This window comes from Talpa occidentalis, unplaced genomic scaffold, assembly GCF_014898055.3.
Source record: "Talpa occidentalis isolate TD23 unplaced genomic scaffold, MPIMG_talOcc4v2.1 talOcc4.5, whole genome shotgun sequence".
Classification (NCBI taxonomy): Eukaryota; Metazoa; Chordata; class Mammalia; order Eulipotyphla; family Talpidae; genus Talpa; species Talpa occidentalis.
In genome coordinates, this window is record NW_023604861.1 from 64306288 (window position 1) to 64328910 (window position 22623).

Sequence of the window (22623 nt, forward strand, 5' to 3'; positions counted from 1 at the left end):
TCAGTGTCTTATAGTTTCTTTTAGAGTACATTTTAACTCAATTGAAGATGCCAAGGAAATTTCCGAAATTATATTTACATTGCTTGATGCCCCCATTTTTAAAAGCCAATATGCATGTGGCCTTAGTGTCATATTTATAAAATTCTTGATGTAAGAAAATTTCCCATACATTATTGCTTATCATTGTGTCACAGCATCTCATTTTCAGTTGTAACCTAATTTAACTGAATATTTTCACGAAAATTTCATAAGTTCATAATTTGGGCTTAAAATTGTCTTCAAACTAAAAGTTAGCATGCAGGGGGTCTGGACCTTAGAAAATCTCATTCTTCATCCTTTCCAGATTATTCAAGCAAGAACAGTTTGCCCATAGGTGCTATTTTACATGCGCTCTTTTTAAAAAATGGGGCAATACCTGTGATATTCCTAGGAGGGTTTTCCTGCAAGACTTTGGTGGAGGATGGAAAGAAAATATAAGGTGTAGTATCCACACTCCTTCCACACTGAGGAACTTTCCCAGGTGGAGGGTTTATGGGGTGTCATTGAATAATTCTTTCAACTTTTCTGTATGTTTAAAATTTTCATAATAAAAGGTTGAAAAAAAAAATCAGGACAGGATCTGATCTTGATTCTGGTTAAAGGCACATTGACTTGGCACTTTATAGTTCATGCATAGATACAGATAACACAGAAATATCTGGTCTCTCCTGCCCTGGTGGGTTTTATAAATGGAATTTTTATTGCACACATGGGTGCTTAAAACCCCATGTATATGGAGGCTGGACTCTGTGGAAGCCCCTCCCCCATTGTTTCAACATTAGGGTTGCAGAGATGACCTTTTCTTAGGAGGGGTTGTGAGGCACCAGGCAGATTAAACTTCATTCTGGGAGGGGATTTTGCCCAGCTCTCAACACCCAGTCCTAAGATCCTGTCTGTTCATGGTATAGCTATGTGTAGTAAGGGAACCATTATTTAAACACTAGATAGCTGGATATAAGCAGTTAGGCAACTCCCCTCCACCTCAGTTTTTTAAAATTGAGGTAAATTTACATAATAGTTAAACTCCATTCACTTTTCTCTGGATTTGCCTCTTCTGGGTGGACTCACTTGTGTGTCTGGCTTATTTCATTTATTTTTTTTTTAAACACATTTTTTTTTTTTATTTATAGAGGCATGTTTTTATTTATTTATTTATTTGTTTGTTTTGTTTATACATGCACTGGGTACAGTCAGAAGCGCGGGAGGGCGAGAGAATTCACCAGAGCCAGAGCGGGGAGCAGAGCAGGCAGAAGGACCGAAGTACACTGCTGAGGGGAGCAGCGGGCGGCAGGAGAGGTCTGCACGCCATGTGGGACCCTCCTCCGGTGGCCGGGGAGCAGCCGGGGATCGAACCGCTGCGCCGCAGAGGTCGCCGGCAGCTTCGCAACCCAGCGCTCAACCGCCGCGCCACCGGGGAGGCCCCTGGCTTATTTCATTTAGCATAATGTCTTCAAGGTTCATCCAGACAACTGTATTATATATCAGGTTTATCCTTTTTTCTGTCTGAAGAATATACCCTACTTCTGCAATTTTTTACAATAGTTATGTGTGAACTTCACTTGGGAACATTGTGTTGCGCTTACCAAACTTAGAAAGAGTGCTGCTGTTTGTTGAGTGCCTTCTGTGTGCACAGCTTTGCCCTAAAGTGCTTTCCTGGTCACCTTCCTTAGATCACTGTGAAGGCAGGTTTTATCAACCAGATTAGAATCAACAGAATCAAGGAGACTGACCCCAGAGTGGGGGATTGCTGCCTGTATTCATGCAACAAATGCATGGGGAACCTGCATGCCTGTATAGAGGCAGTCAGTCGGGGTGCTTGGTACCCTTATGGAGCTTCCCATTCAGATGTTTCAGGACAACAGTCATTACCTTCTTGTGGTGCTCTGGGAGTAGCTATGCACAAACAAGGGTCCCTGAAATTGGGTGGGCAGGAAGGGGTTTTTAAACTGAGAATTCTGGTAGAAGGGCGACCGTTCCATATTGAGAGATCAATATGGCCAAGTTTCAGAGGTAAGAAGAATTTGGTGCCTTGAACTTGCACATGGTCACGCAGATTAAACCTTTCCACCAGTGGGATGCAGTCTGCTTCTGGAAGTTCACCTTCTGTGAGAACTGAGCAGCCTGGGCCTGGCTACAGGCACTTGTTGCAAACATTAAATCTAATGACTAAAGCAAGCTTTTCCTCTTAGTGCTTTTCTGTCTTTAATGTCCAAACAAAGATACTTTATCGTTTTAGGCATAGTCATCATTTGAAGAGGAATCTGTTGGAGTGAGCATGAAATAGCTACAGTTGGCACTGTCGATTGGTATTACTATTACTATGTATATGTACAGTCCGTTTTGTACCTTTTTCACTAAATTCATCTGAATTTTGCACTTGTCTTGTATTCTGGCTTGATTAGATCCTGTTTTGTTAACTGATTCTGAGTTCTGAACTTACTAGTAATTCTAATAATGGACCGGTGTGTCAGGCATGGTGGCTGGATCCTTTGCCTCCTAGAGAAGGGCTTGTTACCAAGCAGGAAACTGAAGCAACAGACAGCTTAGGCACATCCCTAGATCACATAGAAATGGGTCCCACCTCCAACTGCTTTTTGCCTGGCTATCCTCACAGTCACCTTTGCCTAGCTTGTTCTCACCACCCAACAACTGCCCCCCTTGATCCACACTAAGACTGTTCTCTTCGTGGTCCGCATTGTCATCCTGATACAGGGAATGGTGCCATTGTGGACTCTGGTTTCTAAACTGGAAATTTGGGCTCTTTTTTTCAAGCCAGTCTTGTCTAGTGAACACCACCAATTGATGTGGGTTCTACCTCATAAATGCTATTGATTCGCCCGCTTTTCTCTCTTCTTTAGCCAGGATGTATGTTTCAGATCCCCATAATTTTTTGGGCAAACTTTTATTGTCACATACTTTGTTAAATAATTGATTTTCTTGTCTGCCCACCATGAATTGCAAGCTCCTTAAAATTGGAGATGAGTTATATATCCCTTGAGACTAGTAACAGGTCCACCTTCCGTGGGTGTTCAGGTGGTGTACTGCTCAAGAGCCCTAGTAAAAGGCTTGCCTCCCATCAGAGAGGTACCTTCTTATGTGAGGACATGTTCAGATTCTGGACACTCGGAGAAGACTCTGGACCACTTACCAGTCTCTACCCCTGATAAAGCCACATGGCCCAGGTATTACACATGATTACCTTCCTTCTCTGTGACCTGCACTAAGGCCATTCCCCTCTCTCTTTTTCCTCAGAGGCCTAGTTTCCACCTTCCATTTGATTTTACCTATCCCCTCTCCGCTGGGGTATTAGGATATGTCTAGAGTGCGCCAGGCTGCTGCCACTAGGCTTTGGAAAGCTTTACAGCACAAGAGATGCTGGTGTTACAGAGTAGTATAGTATTATAAAAACTTACTTCGGAAAGGAGTGTCTTTTTATAGTCCACAAAAGTATCACATGAACCACCACAACCTGTGCAGTTTTTGCCAGGAACTACACAGAAAGTATTTGATATGATGGTGGGAGTAAGACACTGGAGCAAACTATCCCCCATAGCTCTGGGGCTGGAGTCATGTGGGCATCTGCAGCCTTAAGGCAGCTGCACCATTTATAACAGCCCCACATGGGAACAACCCACATATCCAAGAGTGGCAGAATGGATAAATAAATATGGCATAGTCATACAATGGAATACTACTCTGTGATGAAAAAATGACAAACTATTATCATATATAACTTGTAGGAATAACCAGACACAGTATTGAACAAAATATATTAGACCTCAAAAGGGCAGACTGGATATAAAGTTCATAAATTGGTCAAATTAATCCTTGGTCTTAGAAATCTGGAGGTGGTTCCCCTTTAGGCACTGGTCTCCAGGGAAACTAAGGGTTTCTGGAGTAGCAGTGACAAACTCCTTTATCTAGATGTTACTCAGAAAGGTGTGTTCTTTGTGAACATTTGTCTTTCTTATCTATCTGTGTACTTTAAAAATAGGCATTAAACTTAGGTAAAACATTCTCTCTGCCCCACCCTCCCCTACAAATAAGAAGCCTACTGCTCCTTCAGATTTCAGAAGCTTCCTTTTTTTAGAGTTCATTCTGGCGAGAACTTTCTAGCTTCAGAATCAACCAGGACCTCTTTCAACTGTCCCAGACTCCCCACTCTCTGCTACAGGATGCACCATGTCCTGGCTGTCACTTTCTTGTAGCTCTTTTTTCCTTCAAACTGGGCCACCTCTTACAATCCTTGCTCTTTCTTAGCTGACTGAAGAGCAGCTTGCTCCTTTCCTTTAGTTGGTCTCTGACTTGATGAGAAAATGAGGCTTATCACAGCCTTATTTTTCCGCTAAGAAATGTCAACTGGGGGGGCCTCCCCTGGTGGCACAGGTGGTTGAGCGCCGCAGCCTTTGCGGCACCAGTTTGATCCTAGCTGGCTGGCGAGGGTCCCACATGGCGAGGCAGACCTCTCCTGTCTCGCCTGCTGCTCCCCTCAGCAGTGTATTTTGTCAGTCTGCCTGCCCGCTCTGTCTCTGGTGAATCCTCTCACACTCCCACACATCTGGCCTGTACCCCGGTTCTTGTATAAAATAAATAAATAAATCTTTAATTAAAAAAAAAAATGTCAACTGGGAAGGCCAAGCTACACACTCACCTACCTGCTCTTTTTTCATGGCTTGAGCAGTCGGGTGTACCTCCTGGGTACCGTGTCCTGTTTGCTGGTAGCTCTCCATCTATATCTTTAAGCACAGACCTCTGGCCAAGGTATAACTTCTTGGCCAGGTGTAGCTCCTACACTCCCTCTTCTCCCTTCCCTGGGTTGCTGCCACTCTCCCAGTTTCTCTCTCTCTACTGTAGCTGCCTCTTCAAGTCCACCTGTTACCGGGCAGACTGAGGGATACCCCAGGACTGCTAAGCTTTGCATGCTCAAAGGAGGATCTGCCATCTGCCCCATAAAGGCAAAACATACTCTTATTGTATGAGACCCTTAGTAGAAAAGAACTTTAATAGAATAGGGTATGTGTAGAAAGAAAAGAAGGAAGGATAATATTTTCCAGTTAAACACCCAAAGTTACCCCATCCCCTTCTGGGTAAATGCCCTGCCAAAGAGGGTTGGCCCTAAATGGGGTGACAGAAGCCTGCAAGCTTGCCACTCTCTAAGGCATCATCTGGTGGGTACACAAAAGAAAGGGGCAGAGGGACCAGGCAAGTCTGGAAGTAAAAGAGCAAAATCAAAGTACAAATCAAGGTAACAGCTTCCATTGTCAGCCTTCACTGTGGGTCTTTCAGCCACGTCTCTTCCAAGTGTCTCCTTGAATGTCTTCAGGTGCCTGGTGTAAGTCCAAGACCCAGACTTCACATGTCCTTGTTGCATGTGCTCATCCTCCAGGTCTCTTCTCCCAAGTCCTTTCTTGCTTTCCTTCCATGTGCTCCACGCTTCATTAGGTGAGGCAAGCAACATGGAACCTCCCCTTTTTAAATTACACTGTTAAACACCTTCTAGCTGACTTCCAGGCTCAGCTCTCTAAATGGCGCTTCTGTCCATGTCACTCCTTAGCTTAACTCTGGACAGTGGCTTCTCATCTTCTGCAGAGTCCAGACTCTTGACATGACCTTGACAGTCCTTCCAGATTAAGCCCCTGTACACCTCCATATCTAATCCTTCCACACCTCCAAGAAAAGGCTCTCTCACAGGTCTGTGTGTGCTGGGTGGGGCCTGCTGCCTTCCTTTGCTGCATTGCCTGTGCTGCTTCCTCCGGCTGGAATTGCATTCTTACCTGTACTCAGATTTAGTTATCTCCACTTCAGGGCCTTTTCTCACTTTCCCACCTGTTAAATGATTTTTTAGTTGATCGTTTTTCTCCTCTTGGGTATCTTTTCTTTGAAACTTTTTATCTGCCTCACCTCAATTCTCACTTGCCTGTAAACCCTAGAAGGTAGGATTTTCTTCTTGTTTATCCTAGTATTTATTGCCTGAGATAAATAAGAATTTGACAGATGTTGGCCAGGTAGACAGATGGGGGTGGGGATAGATGAGAGTGTGACAGAAGGGAGAGGAATACATTTTGACTATCGAGGCCCCCTTTCTGCATATCAACAGGCTACTCTTTTACATTGATGGTTTGTTATGAAAATAGTATGACTTATGTCTTCTATGTTTTTAGTTTTCAAAGAAAGGGAAAAAAATTAAAGATTGGAAACAAAATGATTTGTGTGAATTCCTAGAGGAAAAGATAGAACACTCTTGCCTGTTCTTAGACATAGCAAGTCATTCAAGATTCTTTATATGAGACCTTGAGAGGCTCTCTGTTTTTGTTGGAATGAGAATTTACGGTTTTAGAAAGTTAGATATTTCAAAACAAAAGCTTTGACCACGAAGTCACTGAAAATGAGTGTATTTGCAATATGCCCTATTTTATTCCAATTAGGCAGAGCTCTAGGCTTCTGGTCCATGGCCAGTACAAGCCCCAGGGAAGCTGAGCTGTTCCTGGATCTAATCAGTCACTATCCGTCTTAATACAGTTATTTCAGTTACTTTAATGTACTAGACTGTGTATTAAAATACGTGTTTCATGTTGAAATTTTTAGTCTGTTTCTTACTTGCTGAATTGAATCTTCTCAGTTACCTTGAGAGAGTGTATAGTTAAAATCTTTTAAGACCCTCCATCTTCCCACCTCCAAGAAAGGAATAGTAATTTTAATATCATTTGTTCAAGTTTGTTGTTGTACACGGTTATGTAATAGAGCTGTAGATGTTAATTCAGATAAAACTTAGAGCCTGGCACATAGTAAATACTAAATAAATTTTAACTGGACTTATTCTCATGAAGAAGTCTGTCAAGCAGAGTTCACGTCTGCAGTTCTAAAATTCCTTACTGAAATGAAAGTCCACACTCCTTTATTCCTTTCCTTTCAAAGGAAGCTCTTTTTTGGATCTGATTGTACTTTGTATGTTAAAATGCAAAGTGATTCTCCATCCATGTTTGTTCATTGAGTTCTGAGGGGTTAAAGGGCATGGATGTGTTGAGGGCAAAATGTTAGCGGACAGAATGAGGGGCGCCTTGTGGCCCCCAAACCTGTCTGCTGTAAATGGACTCTGCTATCCACTGCTTGAGGACAAACATATTCTTCGTGGGTGGGACCTACAGTGGAAAAGAACTTTAATACAATTAGTGTGCATTAGAGGGACAATTAGTGTACAGTAGAGGGAAGAGAAAGAGCAAGAATCTAGTTAAATAGTTTCCAATGAAACACGGAAAATTACCCATCCCCTCCTGGGTGAATGTCCAGCCAAACAGGGTTGGCCCAAAGTGGGGATGCTGAGCCCCAAAATCTTGCCACAAATCTTAAGGCATCTTCTGGTGGGGATCCACAGGAAAAGGGCAGAAGAGGCCAGGCAACTCTGGAAGGAAAAGCGCAAAATCAAAGTTAACATAAAGGCTGCCCATTGTTAGCCTCCCCACAGATCTCTCACCCAAATCTCTCTTTCAGATATCTCCGTCCATGTCCTCCAAGTCCAAGACCATGGAGAAGCACAGCTTCTTCTCATGTCCCTCTGCTCCGAGTGCCTCCTCCAGTCTTCCTCTTCATCAATCTCCTTTTCCTTCTCTCTCAGCTTCTTCCTTCTCTTTCTCTCTGCCTCGTCCTGTCCTCCTAGTATTCTTCCAGCTTCACCTCCCTGCCCAGCTACCCCCTTCCATAGAGTGGGTCAGGGAGCATGGAACCTTCCCTTTCCCCGGGGATTATCCTGTTACATTACCAATTCCTCTTCCATATAAGTATCAGCTTCTACAAGAAATATTTTTATTTTGGTTTTAGGTCAAATGGTGATAAGTTGACCACCTTGTAAAAAACAACAGCAACACAGAAGTAGTCACCTTTAGTGTCATAATGCATTATCTTGGGGTTACTTTCAGTTGCAATATAGGATACCTTTTACCTCAATGTAAGGGCAGGAACGCATGACAGTGCAGGTTTTCTGATCCCATGAAGACCGGGTAAAGGGGGAGTCAGAGTCCTCAGTGGTTTTTTGCAGGTCTTTTATTGGGGTTCAGCGGGTATGTGGCAGGCAGGGGTGCTGGGGGGCTGGGAGGCTGGCAGTCCTCCCAGCCCCCAGCAAATCCTCACGCTATCTGGGCTCTCTGGCGTTCTCTGCTTCTGCTGCTTCTCTGCTTCTCTCTCGGCTTCGCTTTCGGCTACTGCTGCTGCTGGTGTCCCCGTGGCGCCGCCCCTAAAAAAGCACAGTCTTAGCCCAGGTGAATCCTATCTACATCTGCCCACACCCTTTTCCAGGTGCCCGCCATCAGGCATGCATTCAGGACCTCAAGGATCCATCATCTATCCTGATGGCGGGAGGGCAGAAAATCCTGGCATTTTCTTTACCCTACACTCAACAAAAAGGTTTCAATCCCCACTTAAATAGCTGCAGTCAACACATGTTGGGGTGAGGGCAGAACGCTTTTAATTTGACAAGTTTTGTGGTATCTTTCAGGAAATTTAAGAGGGTTTTATAAGGAAAAATTTCCAAAGATATGAAAGTAGCAGCAATTCCGGTAGGTGGAAAGATTGGTAAAGTCACAGGGATAAAGTAAATGGGGTGTGGACCAGAAGTTCACTGGTTATTTGGAACAAGCCAGAAATCCAAGACTCCAGAGAGAAGGTTTAAACCTAAATACGAAAGTTGTGGATTTCAAAATGAAATTATATTATAATGAAGTATTAAAAACAAACTATTAATTGTTAATACTACTGTTCTTGCCCTGAGTTGAATATTTGTAAGTCAGTATTTGCTTAGGAGATTTACTTTCTTACAGATTACATATTACAGGAAATGTCTTGGAACAGCCTTCGATGTCATGTGCTCTACCCAGAGCAGAACAGTATTTTTGTCATTTCTGAGAGGTGATTTGTTCTCTCTCAGTCTTTCCAAGTGTAGTATTTTCAAGATTATTGCCTATTTTTGAAAAGTATCATTAACATTGTATGAAAACCATAAATGAACATTTTCTTTCCATTTTCTTTTTCAGATAGTAATAATCTTCAAAATGAAGACTCTGGAAAATTTCAGGTTTTCTATAGGAACTACAAACATTGAAGGAAAAATATTTCAAAAGGAAATTGTTTTGAAAGTATGTTTACAACTGACTGATTACTGTTGGTAGTTTTTGTTCTTGTATTTTTTTTTTTTTAATAATAGAACACTTTAAGAAGATTGTATTTATGGTAAAGGGAACCTGGACTAACAATGAGGCCAAAGACCTTTCCTGCCACGACTTACTCTGGAAATAGCCGGCAACGATTACAGGAGATTCGAGAAGGGTTAAAGCAGCCATCCAAGTCTTCCGCTCAGGGGCTGCCCATTGGACCAAACAATGACACTTCCCTGGATGCCAAAATCCTGGGGGGCAAGGATGCTGCCAGGCAGCAGCAGCAGATGAGAGCCACCCCAAAGTTCGGACCTTATCAGAAAGCTTTGAGAGAAATCAGATACTCTTTGCTGCCTTTCGCTAATGAATCAGGCACTTCCACAGCTGCAGAAGTAAATCGACAAATGCTTCAGGAATTGGTGAATGCAGGATGCGACCAGGTGGGTAGAGCCTTCTTGACACTTTCAGGGGTGGCAGTCACAGTAAGTGGCCCATCTGGAATATAGTTGAGGCAGCTTGGAGACTCTGAATTGGTCATTACTCAGAAATGTTTCTAGGTTAACAACCCAAGGTCCTTTATATGTATCATTGAACTGTTTTTTACTTTCCCTCCAAAAGGGTCTTTTTAGTTGCTTTTTCTTTTCAGGCAAGATCCAGAAGTTTCTGAAATCTCCTGTGATTGTGCTGTATGTGTTTTCTGTTCTGTCCTTATGAAGATGTGAAGGGCTTTCTTACATAATCCTTTCTTTGGGGGTTATATGGGCTTATTCTGAGCTGTCATGGGGAAGACACTGGCTTTCCTTACCTTGTTTTTGGTTTGTACATTTTATTTTTATCTCAGGGCAGAGTTAATTAACATGAATTTGTTGTTCTTTGACTCTGCTTTTGCCTGCTTTAAAAAATAGTATATAGAGCCTCCCTGGTGGTGCGAGGGTATAGATGCAACCTATGAAGCTGTCCTCAGCCTCTGCAGCAAGAGTTCGATCCCTCGGCTGGCCAGGGAGCAACCCACATGGCACGGCAGACCTCTCCTGACTCGCCCGCTGCTCCCCTCAGAAGAGTACTTTGGTCAATCTGCCTGTTCTGTTCCCCACTCTGTCTCTGGTCAGTCCTTTCACCCCCACACCTCTGGCCTGTACCCCAGCTCTTGTATGCATAAATAAATAAATCTTAAAAAAAAGTCTTAAAAAAATAAAAAATAGCATATATGCTGTTATAGAAGACATAACTACATTAAGGAAGTAAGAAATACTAGAAAATAAAGAACTTGATAAATCAAAATAGTGACAACACAATTCTAACTTCTCAGTTGCTTGAGAATAAGGGGACACATTAGTGGAGGTAGCAATTTACACAAATGCACAACCTATAGCTATTCCTTTATTATCCTTTGGTAATTCACATAGCTGAAAAAAATCTAAGTTGAGAGATTGGACTTGCAAAATGGAACCTAGTGTCTACTAGGTAAAGATGCAATTAATAAAATGTAACTAGTAAAAATATAATTGCCTTATGAAATGACTCTGAAAGTCAGTGCTTTATTACCATCTGTCATCTTAAAAGTTTCAGTTGCATGAAAATGGAAATAAGCTAGTTATTCTTGCTCTTCTAGTCTTAGAAAATTAGGAAGATTTCATGCTCAAAATCACTTCAGGATGGCTTGAACCTAACTGGATACTCCTGGCAACAAAGTTGCGGGAAAAGGCTAACAGGCTACTCATTTATTTACAAAAGCATTGGCTTGTACTTTATTACCGTAGAACTTAACTAAAGAATTTACATTTCTCAGATGATATGCTTGTGAAACTAATCGTTCTATTTTGTAGGGCTCTTCCTTGACACTTTGGGATGTTCTAGGATTAACTTGTGTATATAGCATGCATTGTTGTTTGAGAGTTGTTTTATAAAGCACAGGATTATGACTAATGTGGTGCAGAGTGTTTTAGCAGTGGAAGCTGACAGCAAAGGCATGACCTTTCTCGTTGTGAAAATATGAAGCTAAAATATGCTGCCAAGTGCTATCCCCAGACAAACAGAACTTGATGGTTTTGAAAGTGGGAAGGAGCAGTCCTGGGAAAATACTGGAGTGAGATTGCAGAGACTTGGAGCGCACCAGCAAAGCCTTACAGTCTTGTCCTGTAAATCACTTGTAAACAAAAGAGGTAATCAGAGCTGGGTGTTCCTTATAGATGTGTTTCAGCTGTGATAAAAGAAACAAGTCAGGCAAATAATCCAGAATGCAGGTGGGATCTCATTAGGGTAAAATCCATTAGTGATAATTAGAGTGCAAGAAATAATGAAGCTGTTTCTAATTCTGTAAAATACAAATACACAAAAATTAAGGTTCGTGGTACTAGTAAAGTTCCCATCAACAATTTATGTTAATTGCTAGCAGAAAGGATTCCATTTACCATATTTAACACCCCTGAAATAATTCAGTCAGTTTGGTGTATAGTATTATGATTTAAAACAGTTCTGCCTTCACTTTTACCCTGCAAATCAGACTTTTTTTTTTGATTTGAATAGAGAGTGCATATAGTTTGGAAAGCCATTATATGAACCCAGATAATATATGAGAAAAAGATCTACAGTACCTGTTGTGTGGCTTGGATAAAGCAAATAATTAGAATTCCAATATAATAGTTACAGAGTGTGTCTATTGTAGCTTTTTTCCCCTTGTCTCTTATTATACTCCTTTTAATTTGGGTTCAGTTTTGTTCCCCTCTATTTCAGGTGCCATTTTTCATCCCTATATCCTTTAGATTGATAATAAACCCCATGTTTTTACAACATCGTGTATTGGTGATATATACTTAAACTTCATGGTGATATACACTTTCACATTAAGCAGAATTCTATTTATTGCACATACATACACTTTTCCCCATTTTATTTAGACTAAGACCTATTGAAAAATACTTAATTGAGTGATTGTGTTTTTTCTTTATAACTTTTTATTAAAGTAAAATTTCTAGAGGAAAAGTACATGATTCCTAAGCATGTACTTCAGTGAATTTTACCGAGAGCATTATACCTATGTAACTAGCATGTATGCCTATATTTTTAGTTATAATACTGTTTTGTTTTTTTTTTAAAGATTTATTTATTGATTCATACAAGCACTGGGTACAGTCAGAAGCGCGGGAGGGTGAGAGAATTCACCAGAGCCAGAGCGGGGAGCAGAACAGGCAGAAGGACCGAAGTACACTGCTGAGGGGAGCAGCGGGCGGCAGGAGAGGTCTGTGCACCAGGTGGGACCCTCCTCCGGTGGCCGGGGAGTAGCCGGGGATCGAACCGGCGCCTCAGAGGCCGCGGGCAGCTTCGCAACCCAGCGTTCAACCGCTGCGCCACCGGGGAGACCCTAGTTATAATACTGTTAAGTGGAAATTTTTGGAAAAAGTAAAAGGCTTAGAATTTTCTGTGTAATGATCTATGTATGTCAATTTATACAATGATCATTAATACTTTGCACATAAATTACTAAAGACATGAAAATTTCTATAGGGAAAAAAACTAGGTCAATAGATTAATATTCCTTAAGGAAGGAACTGTTCTTCAAATACAGATTTAGGAACTGGAAAGATAAGTTTTTTGGTTATGAGTCATTTTTCTGTATCATTGCATAATCATTGGCATGGTGGTAATTTTACTTTTTTAAATAAAATTTATTTTTTAAAAAAAATCTTTGATTTCAAAAAACCATATTACCAGGTTTCCCTCGCTTTTTGTTCCTGACAGTTTAAAAAAAATCATTAATTTGACTCTGCAGTGGTATTAACTTGTGTAACATTTTTGCTGCTGGGAAGCCCATGGCTTGTGTTCTCACTGCATTGTGCTGGGTCACAGGTATGACCCTCCCTGGTATGCACCTTAGGGTGCCACTGCATAGGCTCCCTGTGCATCTCCAGGTCCACTGGTATGGACAGAGGCCTGGGACCTCATGAGAGGAAGGGTATGAATCATCCCAGAGGATGCCTGTGGCTCCTGGAGCTAGTAGAACAGCAAAGCACTTTATCATGTTGTATCCCCAGAGGAAGACAGGGAGAAGTCCTTCTGATGTGTGTGATAGGAAATGTTTGTCTGCTTTGAGAGATGGGTGTATGTTTTTTCTCTGTGGACAGCCTGTATCCTTGCCTTCGTCATGCTTTCCTTGTTCATCTGTTGTGCTGGGACTCAGCTTTGAAGACTTCAGGCTTCTGGGCTAGCATAGCTATATTTCCCTGATCCCAGATTCTGTGTTTACCTAATCCCAACTTTAAATCTTTATTGGAATCAAGGTATGAAGAAATGTAAACAAACCTACATATTCACTTCTGCCAAATTCATAACAAAAAGCCAGCGGTCAGAATGAATTCGGAGATGGTTTGCTCCTGTAATGACCGTAGGACCAAATAAATCTGGTGATCTGGTTAATGGGAAGGGAAGTGAATTCCCTTTGCATTCTGTAAAGGCAGGAAGGACCACAATGCAGGTTTTCTGATCCCATGCAGACCGGGTAAAGGAGGAGTCAGAGTCCTCAGTGGTTTTAGCAGGTTTATTGGGATTTACCCGGTACCCAGCAGGCAAGGGTGCTGGGGGGCCGGGAGGCTGGCAGTCCTCCCAGCCCCCAGCAAGTCCTCACTCTATCTGGGCTCTCCCGCGTTCTCTGTTTCTCTCTCGGCTGCTTCTTTCGGCTTCTACTTTCGGCTTCTGCTGGCGTCCCTGTGATGCCGCCCTTGAAAGCCCAGTCTCAGCCCAGGTGAATCCCATCTACCTATGCCCACACCCTACTCCAGGTGCCCGCCATCAGGCATGCATTCAGGACCGCAAGGATCCATCCATCATCTATCCTGATGGTGGGAGGGCAGAAAAGCCTGACATTTTTCCTTACCCTACACATTCATAAGGCAAAAAGTACAGAAAAATAAAGTGTTTTAACCCATCCTACAAGTTATTCTTCAGCCCAAGTTCTTTTGCTAAACACGACAACCCTGCAGAAGAGAGAGGCCTGACGACACATGTGGGCTCCAGGGAACGTCACCTGCTGTTTTCAGGGCCTTGTGTGCCCATGCTGTTCTGAGCACTCACCACAGAGACTGTACAGAGACTGTACAGTGACCACTAGAGATGGACTCCAGTTGTTTCAGAGGAAACTGCCATTTTTTTTACATCAAGCAGGTGACCTGTGCTCGCCCCTCCCCCAGCTCTTATTGACCTATAACTCCAGAGGGTGTTGGATGGACACGCATGTTGCACACATGGAGGAAAGAGTTTAGTTCTTCCTTCGTGGCTCTGGGAATTGTCTTTACTTGCAGCATGTGTTTCTTGCTGACCTCATTATGAACTGCTGTGGGTTTTAGTTGCATGTTTCCTGATGTCCGCCCCTTCCATCTAGGGGATTCTTTCTTTCTGCTCTCTCATGTCCAGTGGGCACCCACGTGCTCAGCCTCCCCCTCCCACACACCCATGCCAGCCTGCCAGCTCTGTGGGCTGACCGTCCTCCATGGGCACTGCTTCTGGAGTCTCACTTGTGCCCATAGCGTGACTTTTTCCCATCACACTTTACCCTTGCTTATTTTGGGGCTCTTTTAACATATCATTTTTTTGGCTAGTAATGATATTCTCTATCTTTCCTACTCTGGATTGAGACATCTGCTGTGAATTAACTCAAATCCTGATTCTTACCTGGATATGAGTTGTTCCTATAGGAATCTTCATAGATAGTCTTCATTTCTAACTCACAGGGTGCCTGGTGCTCTCGGCCTGTGTTCCTGCTGCCCTTGTCATACTGTCTGCTGTATGCAGTTCTTCTTGAGGCTTGTACTGGGGTGTCCTGTGTGCACAGAAGGCCTCTCACTCCTCATCCAAGGATGTGCTCATGGCATTCGCTGAAGTGGTGATAGCTGTGATGCAGAAGTTCTGTAGAGATGATTTCATGTATGATTTCACACAAAAAAACCCTTCACCTGAATCATTAGAAACACAGCTTTGTCTCATGGTAGCTTGGTTAGCTAGAACAATACGCATAGTCAGGAAAGCTCTAGAGAATGAGCCCTCCCTACCTTGCTAACAAGATCCTGCCTCAGGATTATTCAGCTGTAACATAGGTATTTTGCTAATGAAAAGGATAAAGGGAATTTAACCTTCTTGCTTCCTCTTGAAGGGGAACTACTTTTCTGTATGCTTACTAATACCTAGTCCTGCCACGAAATATTAATAAAAGGAGGAGGAAGAAAGAAACGCTGCAGTTCAGGAATGTCAGTAATGTAACAGGAAATTGTATTACAATGGCTTTTGGGTGTAGCAGTTCCTTGCCTTCTCCCCTTCTTCTTTCTTTTTTTTTTTTTATTTTTTTTTTGTTTTGACTTTTAACTTAAATTTAACCCTGCCTGAAGATAAACTGTGGACCTTTTAAAAGTAGAATTTAAAATTACTTTGACATGACACACACAAACCATACCTTTGTGTCATATTCCTCACTATAGCCTTCCCCCTAGTTATTAAAGTAGCATGTGTTCATTGTATACGGTTGGAAAATATAAGGGAAAATAGAAATTGTCTACAATTCTGTCAGTTCAGATAACCCCCTCAGTGGGTACAAAAATGGCCCTTTTTTTTTCTGACTAAAGGAAATGAAGTGAGGAGGGAAGTGCCAAGGATAACAGGTGAGAAAATGTTGATCACAAAACAATATGTAAAACAGGACCCCTGTTCTTCTGTCACAAAAAATATAAGTGCATATATGTATATATTCAATACGTCCTTCCTCACTTTCCTTACCTATTGCCAAACCCACTCATTTTCTTCCATAGTGTACCCCACCACCAGGCCTCCATCCTTGCTTACCAAGAAATACAGCAGCTCTCGGCTGTTCCTCTTACACCATTCTAGTCCCTGTTCCTCTGAGTGACCCTTCCAGAAAGGAAAAGATTCTGTCATTTTCCTCGGATGAAGTTCTTGGCCTGATGGGCAGCGCCTCCTGTTGTTAGCGTACAGGATGAAGGTCATCATGGGACCCCCAGACCTGCACACTCTAAATGGGTTATGCCATCCACTACACAAAGACAAAGCATACTCCTAGTGTGAAAGAACTTTAATAGGATTTGTGTGTGTGCGTGTGTGTGTGCGCGTGTATTTTTGTGTGTGTGTGTGTGTGTGTGTGTGTGTGTGTGGGCGGGGGTGTGGGGCGCGGAGAGAGAGAGAAGAGAGAAGAACGGATAATAGTTTCCCAGTGAAACAAGTTACCCATCCCGTCCTTGGTAAATTCCCAGTCAAACAGGGTTGGCCTAAACAGGGGCAGCTGAGCCCCAAAAGCTTGCCACAAGTCTAAGGCATCTTCTGGTGAAAGGGGCAAAGAGGGCCTCCCCTGGTGGCGCAGCGGTTGTGAGCTGGGCTGCAAAGCTGCCTGCAGCCTCTGCAGCACCGGTTTGATCCCCGGCCACCGGCAAGGGTCCCACATGGCACGGCATACCTCTCCTGCCGCCCGCTGCTCCCCTCAGCAGTGTACATCAGTCCTTCTGCCTGTTCTGCTCCCCGCTCTGGCTCTGGTGAATTCTCTCACCCTCCCGTGCTTCTGACTGTACCCAGTGCTTGAATAAATAAATCTTAAAAAAAAAGGGGGGGGGGCAAAGAAGCCAGGCAAGTCTGGAAGGAAGAGAACAAAATCAAAACCCAAGCCAACATAAAGGCTGCATTGTCAGCCTTCCACATGTCTCTCACCCACATCTCTTCCAAGTGTCTCTACGTGTCTCAAATTCATGTATCTCCTTCCATGTCCCACAAGTCCCTGGTGCAAGTCCAGAGCTGAGAAGCAAGCGGCCCTTCTTCACATGGATCCCTGCACCGTGTTCCCCCTCCTCCAGGTCGCCTTCCCAGCCTTCCTCTGTGTTTCTCCAAGTCGTCTTCTTGCCCCTCAGCACCACCCTTCCTTAGGTGGTGCAAGAACATGGAATCTCACCTTTTTATGGAAATTACGCTGTGACATTGTGCCTCAGGTCACCCCCTTACCCTGTGGTTGGTGCACCATCCTTCAGCTTTTGTGACTTTTCTGACTTCCCAACACTGGCCCTGCTAGCCTGGGTGGTGCCTGCTTCTTCCTGAAGGTCTGTCTGACTCTCCAATCTAAGTTAGATCTCTCTTTCTCATACTGTAATTCCCCTTCATAGCACTTACCAGAATTTGTTACTAATTAGTTGTATAATTTGTTTAATATCCATGGCACCCTTTAGATTTTAAGCCCCACGAGACAGTGGCTTTGTTCTAGTCACCGTTCTCTAGTATCTAAAGCTGTGCAGGCTCAAAAATGTCTGACAAATAACTGAAGGACTAAACACTTCATTATATACAGTTTCATTTTTAATGTCTATATTGTAATCGAATGTTCAATTAGGTAATTCCATAACTGATGTTAAAAGGTAAACTGACACATGTTAATATTTCAAAGAGTTTATTTGAACAAAGCTCAAAAATCAGAAAGTGCCAAAATCCAAGTGGCTAGGAACTTCACTCAGGTGTTGGGGGAGAGACTTTTTTAAAGAGGTAGAAGCAAAGCAAGGAAATGATTTGATTGGTTATAGCTGAAGCAGCGGCTGTGTTTTTATGATCTCTTTGATCATCTTTGGTTGGTTGTCTTTAGGTCTTGATTTCTTAATCCTTGAAGCATTATATAGGCTTAGGTTTGGGTTTACTTATGTAGGCTGCTAAGTAGCGCCACCTCAAGCTAATGGACTCCTTGTTCAATTGCTTTAACACTGATAGTGAATGTTCTTCCACATAAATGTTTAGGAGGATCACTTATTTCCTTCAAATAAATGCTAGCTATGAAACTACCATGGCAAATAAGAACATTTCTATAGTTTTTATTCCTATCACCAAGTTTCTTTTTAAAAATTATTAAATTGCATTTATATTTCCAACCCTGCAAGCAATGAATACTATTACTACTACTACTAAAAAGGCAACAAAAACCTCAGTTTAATAGTTTTGTATTCTAATTTTGGCATTCGGTATATAACAAGAAAGTGGAATGGTAGCAGAAAACTCATAAGGTATGTGGGATACTCTTATTAGATGTCTGAGATTGGATCCATTTTCCTGGTAAAATGGGATACAAAGTCATCTAGCATGTTGAGACCAAAATACATCTTTTGGGAAGCATATCTTTTCTCTCCTCCGAGTTACTTAGATTTGTTCATGGTGTAAGTCCTGGGTTAATGTAGCAATCTGTAGTCTTGGAGCATTTGCAGGAGAGCCAGTAGCTGGCAGACAAGCAGACAAGTCCTAGTCTGGGAAGGAGGACAAGTCATGAGTACCCTAGGAGTAGCACTTGGGTCTGAACATTGAGCTTTGTTTTGCTACAGCAATATGTTTGTGTGCAGAGCAGAGCTTCCTGGCTGATGCTTAGGAAAAATGGGCTGCAGGTTTGCTGAAGTGTTGACTCCTACTTCCTTCAGGGAACTATGTTGTACCCACTACTTTAAATGACCTACTCCCTTTATCCTAGCGTGCAGCTGTGTGTGCCACAGTATGAAAAATGTTGAGGGTCACAAACATCATTTCTATCACACTGTTAGGTCTCACTAAGCAGTGTCCTACACAGAAGATGATTTACTGTTACATGGTTGTAGGCCATTTGATGGCATGAGCTAGTAGGTAATTAATGATCATTTTACATATTCTATAGCACAGTGCTATATCCCTATCGCATGCTGCGTAGGCAGGTATTATAATGGTGCTGTAAGAAGACTTGCAGTAATTAGTTGATCCTCCTTTCCCCTGTATCCACATTTTTTTCCCAACCTGGGAGTGTTGAATAAATACTGTTGCCTAAGCCCCAGCTCCAAAGATTGAATTTATTTGGCGAGCAGTGGGGCCTGGGTACAAGTCCTTCTTAGTGGGGTCCCAGATTGTGACTGATGTGTAGTCAACATTGAGAAACATGACTGCCTGAAACCTTGGCTCTGCATCTGACTTGATGGATTAGGTCCTGAGAGAACAACTTGGAGTTCTGGGCCTCATGTCTGCATCCAGTGTGTTTGGCGGTCCTTAAACTGTTTCTGTCATTGTCAACCCATTTATAGATGTAGAGAGAAAGGAAAACCCATTGAGGAAATTGAATTTTTTATGTTCTTTAACAATAAACTCTTTTAGAGCTATTTTTAATAGGGTTATTATGAATTTCAAACTTACCAAGAAAAGCCCCATCCATTACTGTGGTTACTACCCAGCTTCTCTTTAGTTTCATTTTAAAATTTAGTTACCAGAAGCTTGTAGTTCTTAAGTTTAAAGCAAAATGCAGGGCACTCTCCGACCCGCAGAGAGGAGGAAACAACAAACCAAAACGGCCCACAAGAACAAACGAGGCAGCAAGCGGGACTGTGAGTGGAAAGGAACTATTGCAGCCACCACACCCCGTGAACGGGAGCTGAGGCGAACCCTGCAGGATCCGCCGCGGTGGTGAGCGAACGGCTCCGGGCGCCATTAGAGAAGAACAAAGACCCCGGGAGACGCGCACACAGCCCGGGCTGCCTGTAAGCTGGCGCGGGAACGCGGCGCACTCGGCGCGCTTGAAAAGCAAGTGCAGACCTGGATCGCGGCTGCCCAGGTCCCCGCGCCTGCGACCTAGGCTTGCGGGGAGACGACCTAGGCTTGCGGGGAGACGCGCGGAGGTCCTCACTGAGGTGAAGGTCCCTCCCTGAGTAAGCAGGATCCAGGCGCCCAGGCACGGGAGCGGTGCAAAAGGCGCCATTCCCGCGCCACTGAACTGGGCTACAGCCCGCGTCCTGGAACTGAGGGCTTTGAACTGAGACCCGGGGCACGAAAATTCGGGCCGTGGTTTCTCCACGACGGTGGGGCACAAGGCAGACACAGCACCCCAAAGCTGTTGAGGTGTACCCTACCATTCCCGCTCTGTTCTCTGTCCCACGGGGTGGGGGGAGGCGAAAAACAGCCCCCAAGGACAATAGGAGAGATCTCTGGCGCCACCTAGCGACCAGGAAAAAAAAAGTCACTAACACCATATAAAACAGGACATTTCTTAAGACTGCTTGAAAAGGGCAGAAGGTTTCTGGAGGACCCAGTGGCCAGCCGGGAAGTTATTCCACGCCAGGCCCCTTCCGACCAGCAGTCTGAGCCCACAGAGGGAGCAGGCACCCACGTCCGGGGCAGACCGGGGGCGCAGAAGAGTGTGCCTGAAACCGGAGGCGCAGGGACTGCATCCCGCTTCGCCATTTGAGAACAGGGACATTTCTTCAGTAAAAACTGCCTAAAACCAGCAGAAAGCTCCCCCAGAAGACAGAGATGGCTCCTGGAAGAGCCAGAGGGGAGCGGAGAAGTTCACCCAAGATGTCAGTCAGTCCGAGCAACACAGTGTCCCAACGCATACGACAAATTAGAAAACAGACAGTAGGGAGTAGAAGAACCACACGCAACCTAACAACTCCTCAGGAAAGAAGCACACCACAAAAAGAAAACCACTCCCCAGATTGCAACGACAGCAACTTGGAAGAACTTCTGAGCCTTCCAGAAAGAGAATTTAAAATTGCCATGATTAAAAAAGTGATAGATCAGAAGAAGGAAATTGAGTCCCTAAAGAGGGAAGTAAGAGAAATGCAGCAGATCAAAGAATTAATGGAGGAACTAAAGAACTCTGGGAAAAGCAATGAAAGCAGAATAGATGAAATGGAAGAACGAATAAGTAATCTTGAAGACACAGAAATAAAAAGAACCAAAACAGAAAAGGAAAGAGAAGTACGAAGGAAAAAGAATGAAGAAAGACTTCGGGAACTATCTGACTCCATGAGGAAAGGAAATATAAGAGTTATAGGAATTCCAGAAGGAGAGGAGAGAGATGTAGGAACAGAGAAAATATTCATGGATATAATTGAAGAGAACTTCCCAAATGAGAAGAAGGAGCTGAAAATTGATATACAAGAAGCAAGAAGAACACCAAACTTCCACGACGAAAGGAAAAACACAGCAAGACACATAATAGTAAAGCTCCCAAGAATCCAGGACAAGGAAAAAATAATGAAGCTGACAAGAGGGAAGAAACAGATAACATTCAAAGGAAAACCAATCAGGCTGACATCAGACTTCTCTGAAGAAACACTATGGGCAAGGAGAGAGTGGAGGGACATAGTCAACAGACTCCAAGAAAACAGATGCCAACCAAGAATACTCTATCCCGCAAAGCTCTCTTTCCTCCATGAAGAAAGAATATGGACCTTCCCAGACAAAGAGAAACTCCGGAATTTCATTGCGACTAAACCCCCACTCCAAAAAATACTACAAGGAATCCTAAAGCCAGAACCTCAGAGGGACGAATAACAACGAAAGAAGACCAAAAAAAAAAAAAAGTTATTAAAAGAATAAATAAATAAAATCAAAGGAAAGACAAACGTAATGGCAAATACAGATGCTAACATATCAATATTAACTCTAAATGTAAATGGACTAAACTCTTCAATAAAAAGACACAGAGTTGCAGCCTGGATTAAGAAACAAAACCCAACCTTTTGCTGTCTCCAGGAAACACATTTAGCTACAAAAGATAAAAATAGGCTCAAAGTCAAAGGATGGAAAACAATCCTACAAGCAAATGGGCCAAAAAAGAAAGCAGGAACAGCTATACTTATATCAGATAAAACAGACTTCAAACTCAAAAAAATAAAAAGAGACCCCAATGGTCACTACATTATGATTAAGGGGACAATACTTCAAGAAGAAATAACACTCATTAACATATACTCACCAAACGAAAGAGCACCAAAATATATCAGACAACTGTTGTCCTCTCTGAAAACAGACATCAGAGAAAACACATATGTAGTGGGAGACTTCAACACACCACTATCAACAATGGATAGATCAACAAGACAAAAAATAAGTAAAGAAACTAAAGCTCTAAATAAGGACCTAGAGCATTTGGGCTTAACAGACATCTATAGAACACTAAACCCAAAAAAAACGGAGTACACATTTTTCTCAAGCGCACACGGATCATTCTCCAGGATCGATCACATACTGGGGCACAAGACAAACATCAACAGATACACCAAGATTGAAATCATACCAACCATCTTTTCTGACCACGAAGGCATCAAACTAGAAATAAATCATAAAAAGAAGGCAAGGAACTATCCTACCTCATGGAGATTAAAAGCCACACTACTGGAAGACCACTGGACTAACGAGGAGATCAAAGAAGAAATTAAAAAATTCTTTGAATTGAATGACAAGGAGGACACCAATATCCTAAATGTATGGGATGCAGCAAAAGCAGTAATAAGAGGAAAATATATAGCAATAGAAGCTCACATCAAAAAACAAGAAAGAACTCAAAGAAACAACCTAATCTCGAAGCTCAAAGATCTAGAAAAAGAACAACAAAAAAACCCCAGAACCAGTAGAAGAAAAGAAATAATAAAAACCAAAGCAGAAATAAATGAAATTGAAACTAAAA

The 22623-nt window shown here is 42.8% G+C and overlaps 1 protein-coding gene across 2 annotated transcripts in view; it reads left to right on the forward strand.

Annotated features, from left to right (window-relative positions):
• LATS2 (large tumor suppressor kinase 2) overlaps window positions 1-22623 on the forward strand; it is a 69822-nt gene that overhangs the window by 5052 nt on the left and 42147 nt on the right. For both annotated transcript variants that reach the window (XM_054701968.1, XM_037527350.2), the window contains exon 2: window positions 9063-9622. In XM_054701968.1, coding sequence (XP_054557943.1) covers window positions 9281-9622 — 342 coding nt within the window. In that variant the 5' untranslated portion in view covers window positions 9063-9280. The remainder of the gene's footprint in view (window positions 1-9062; window positions 9623-22623) is intronic.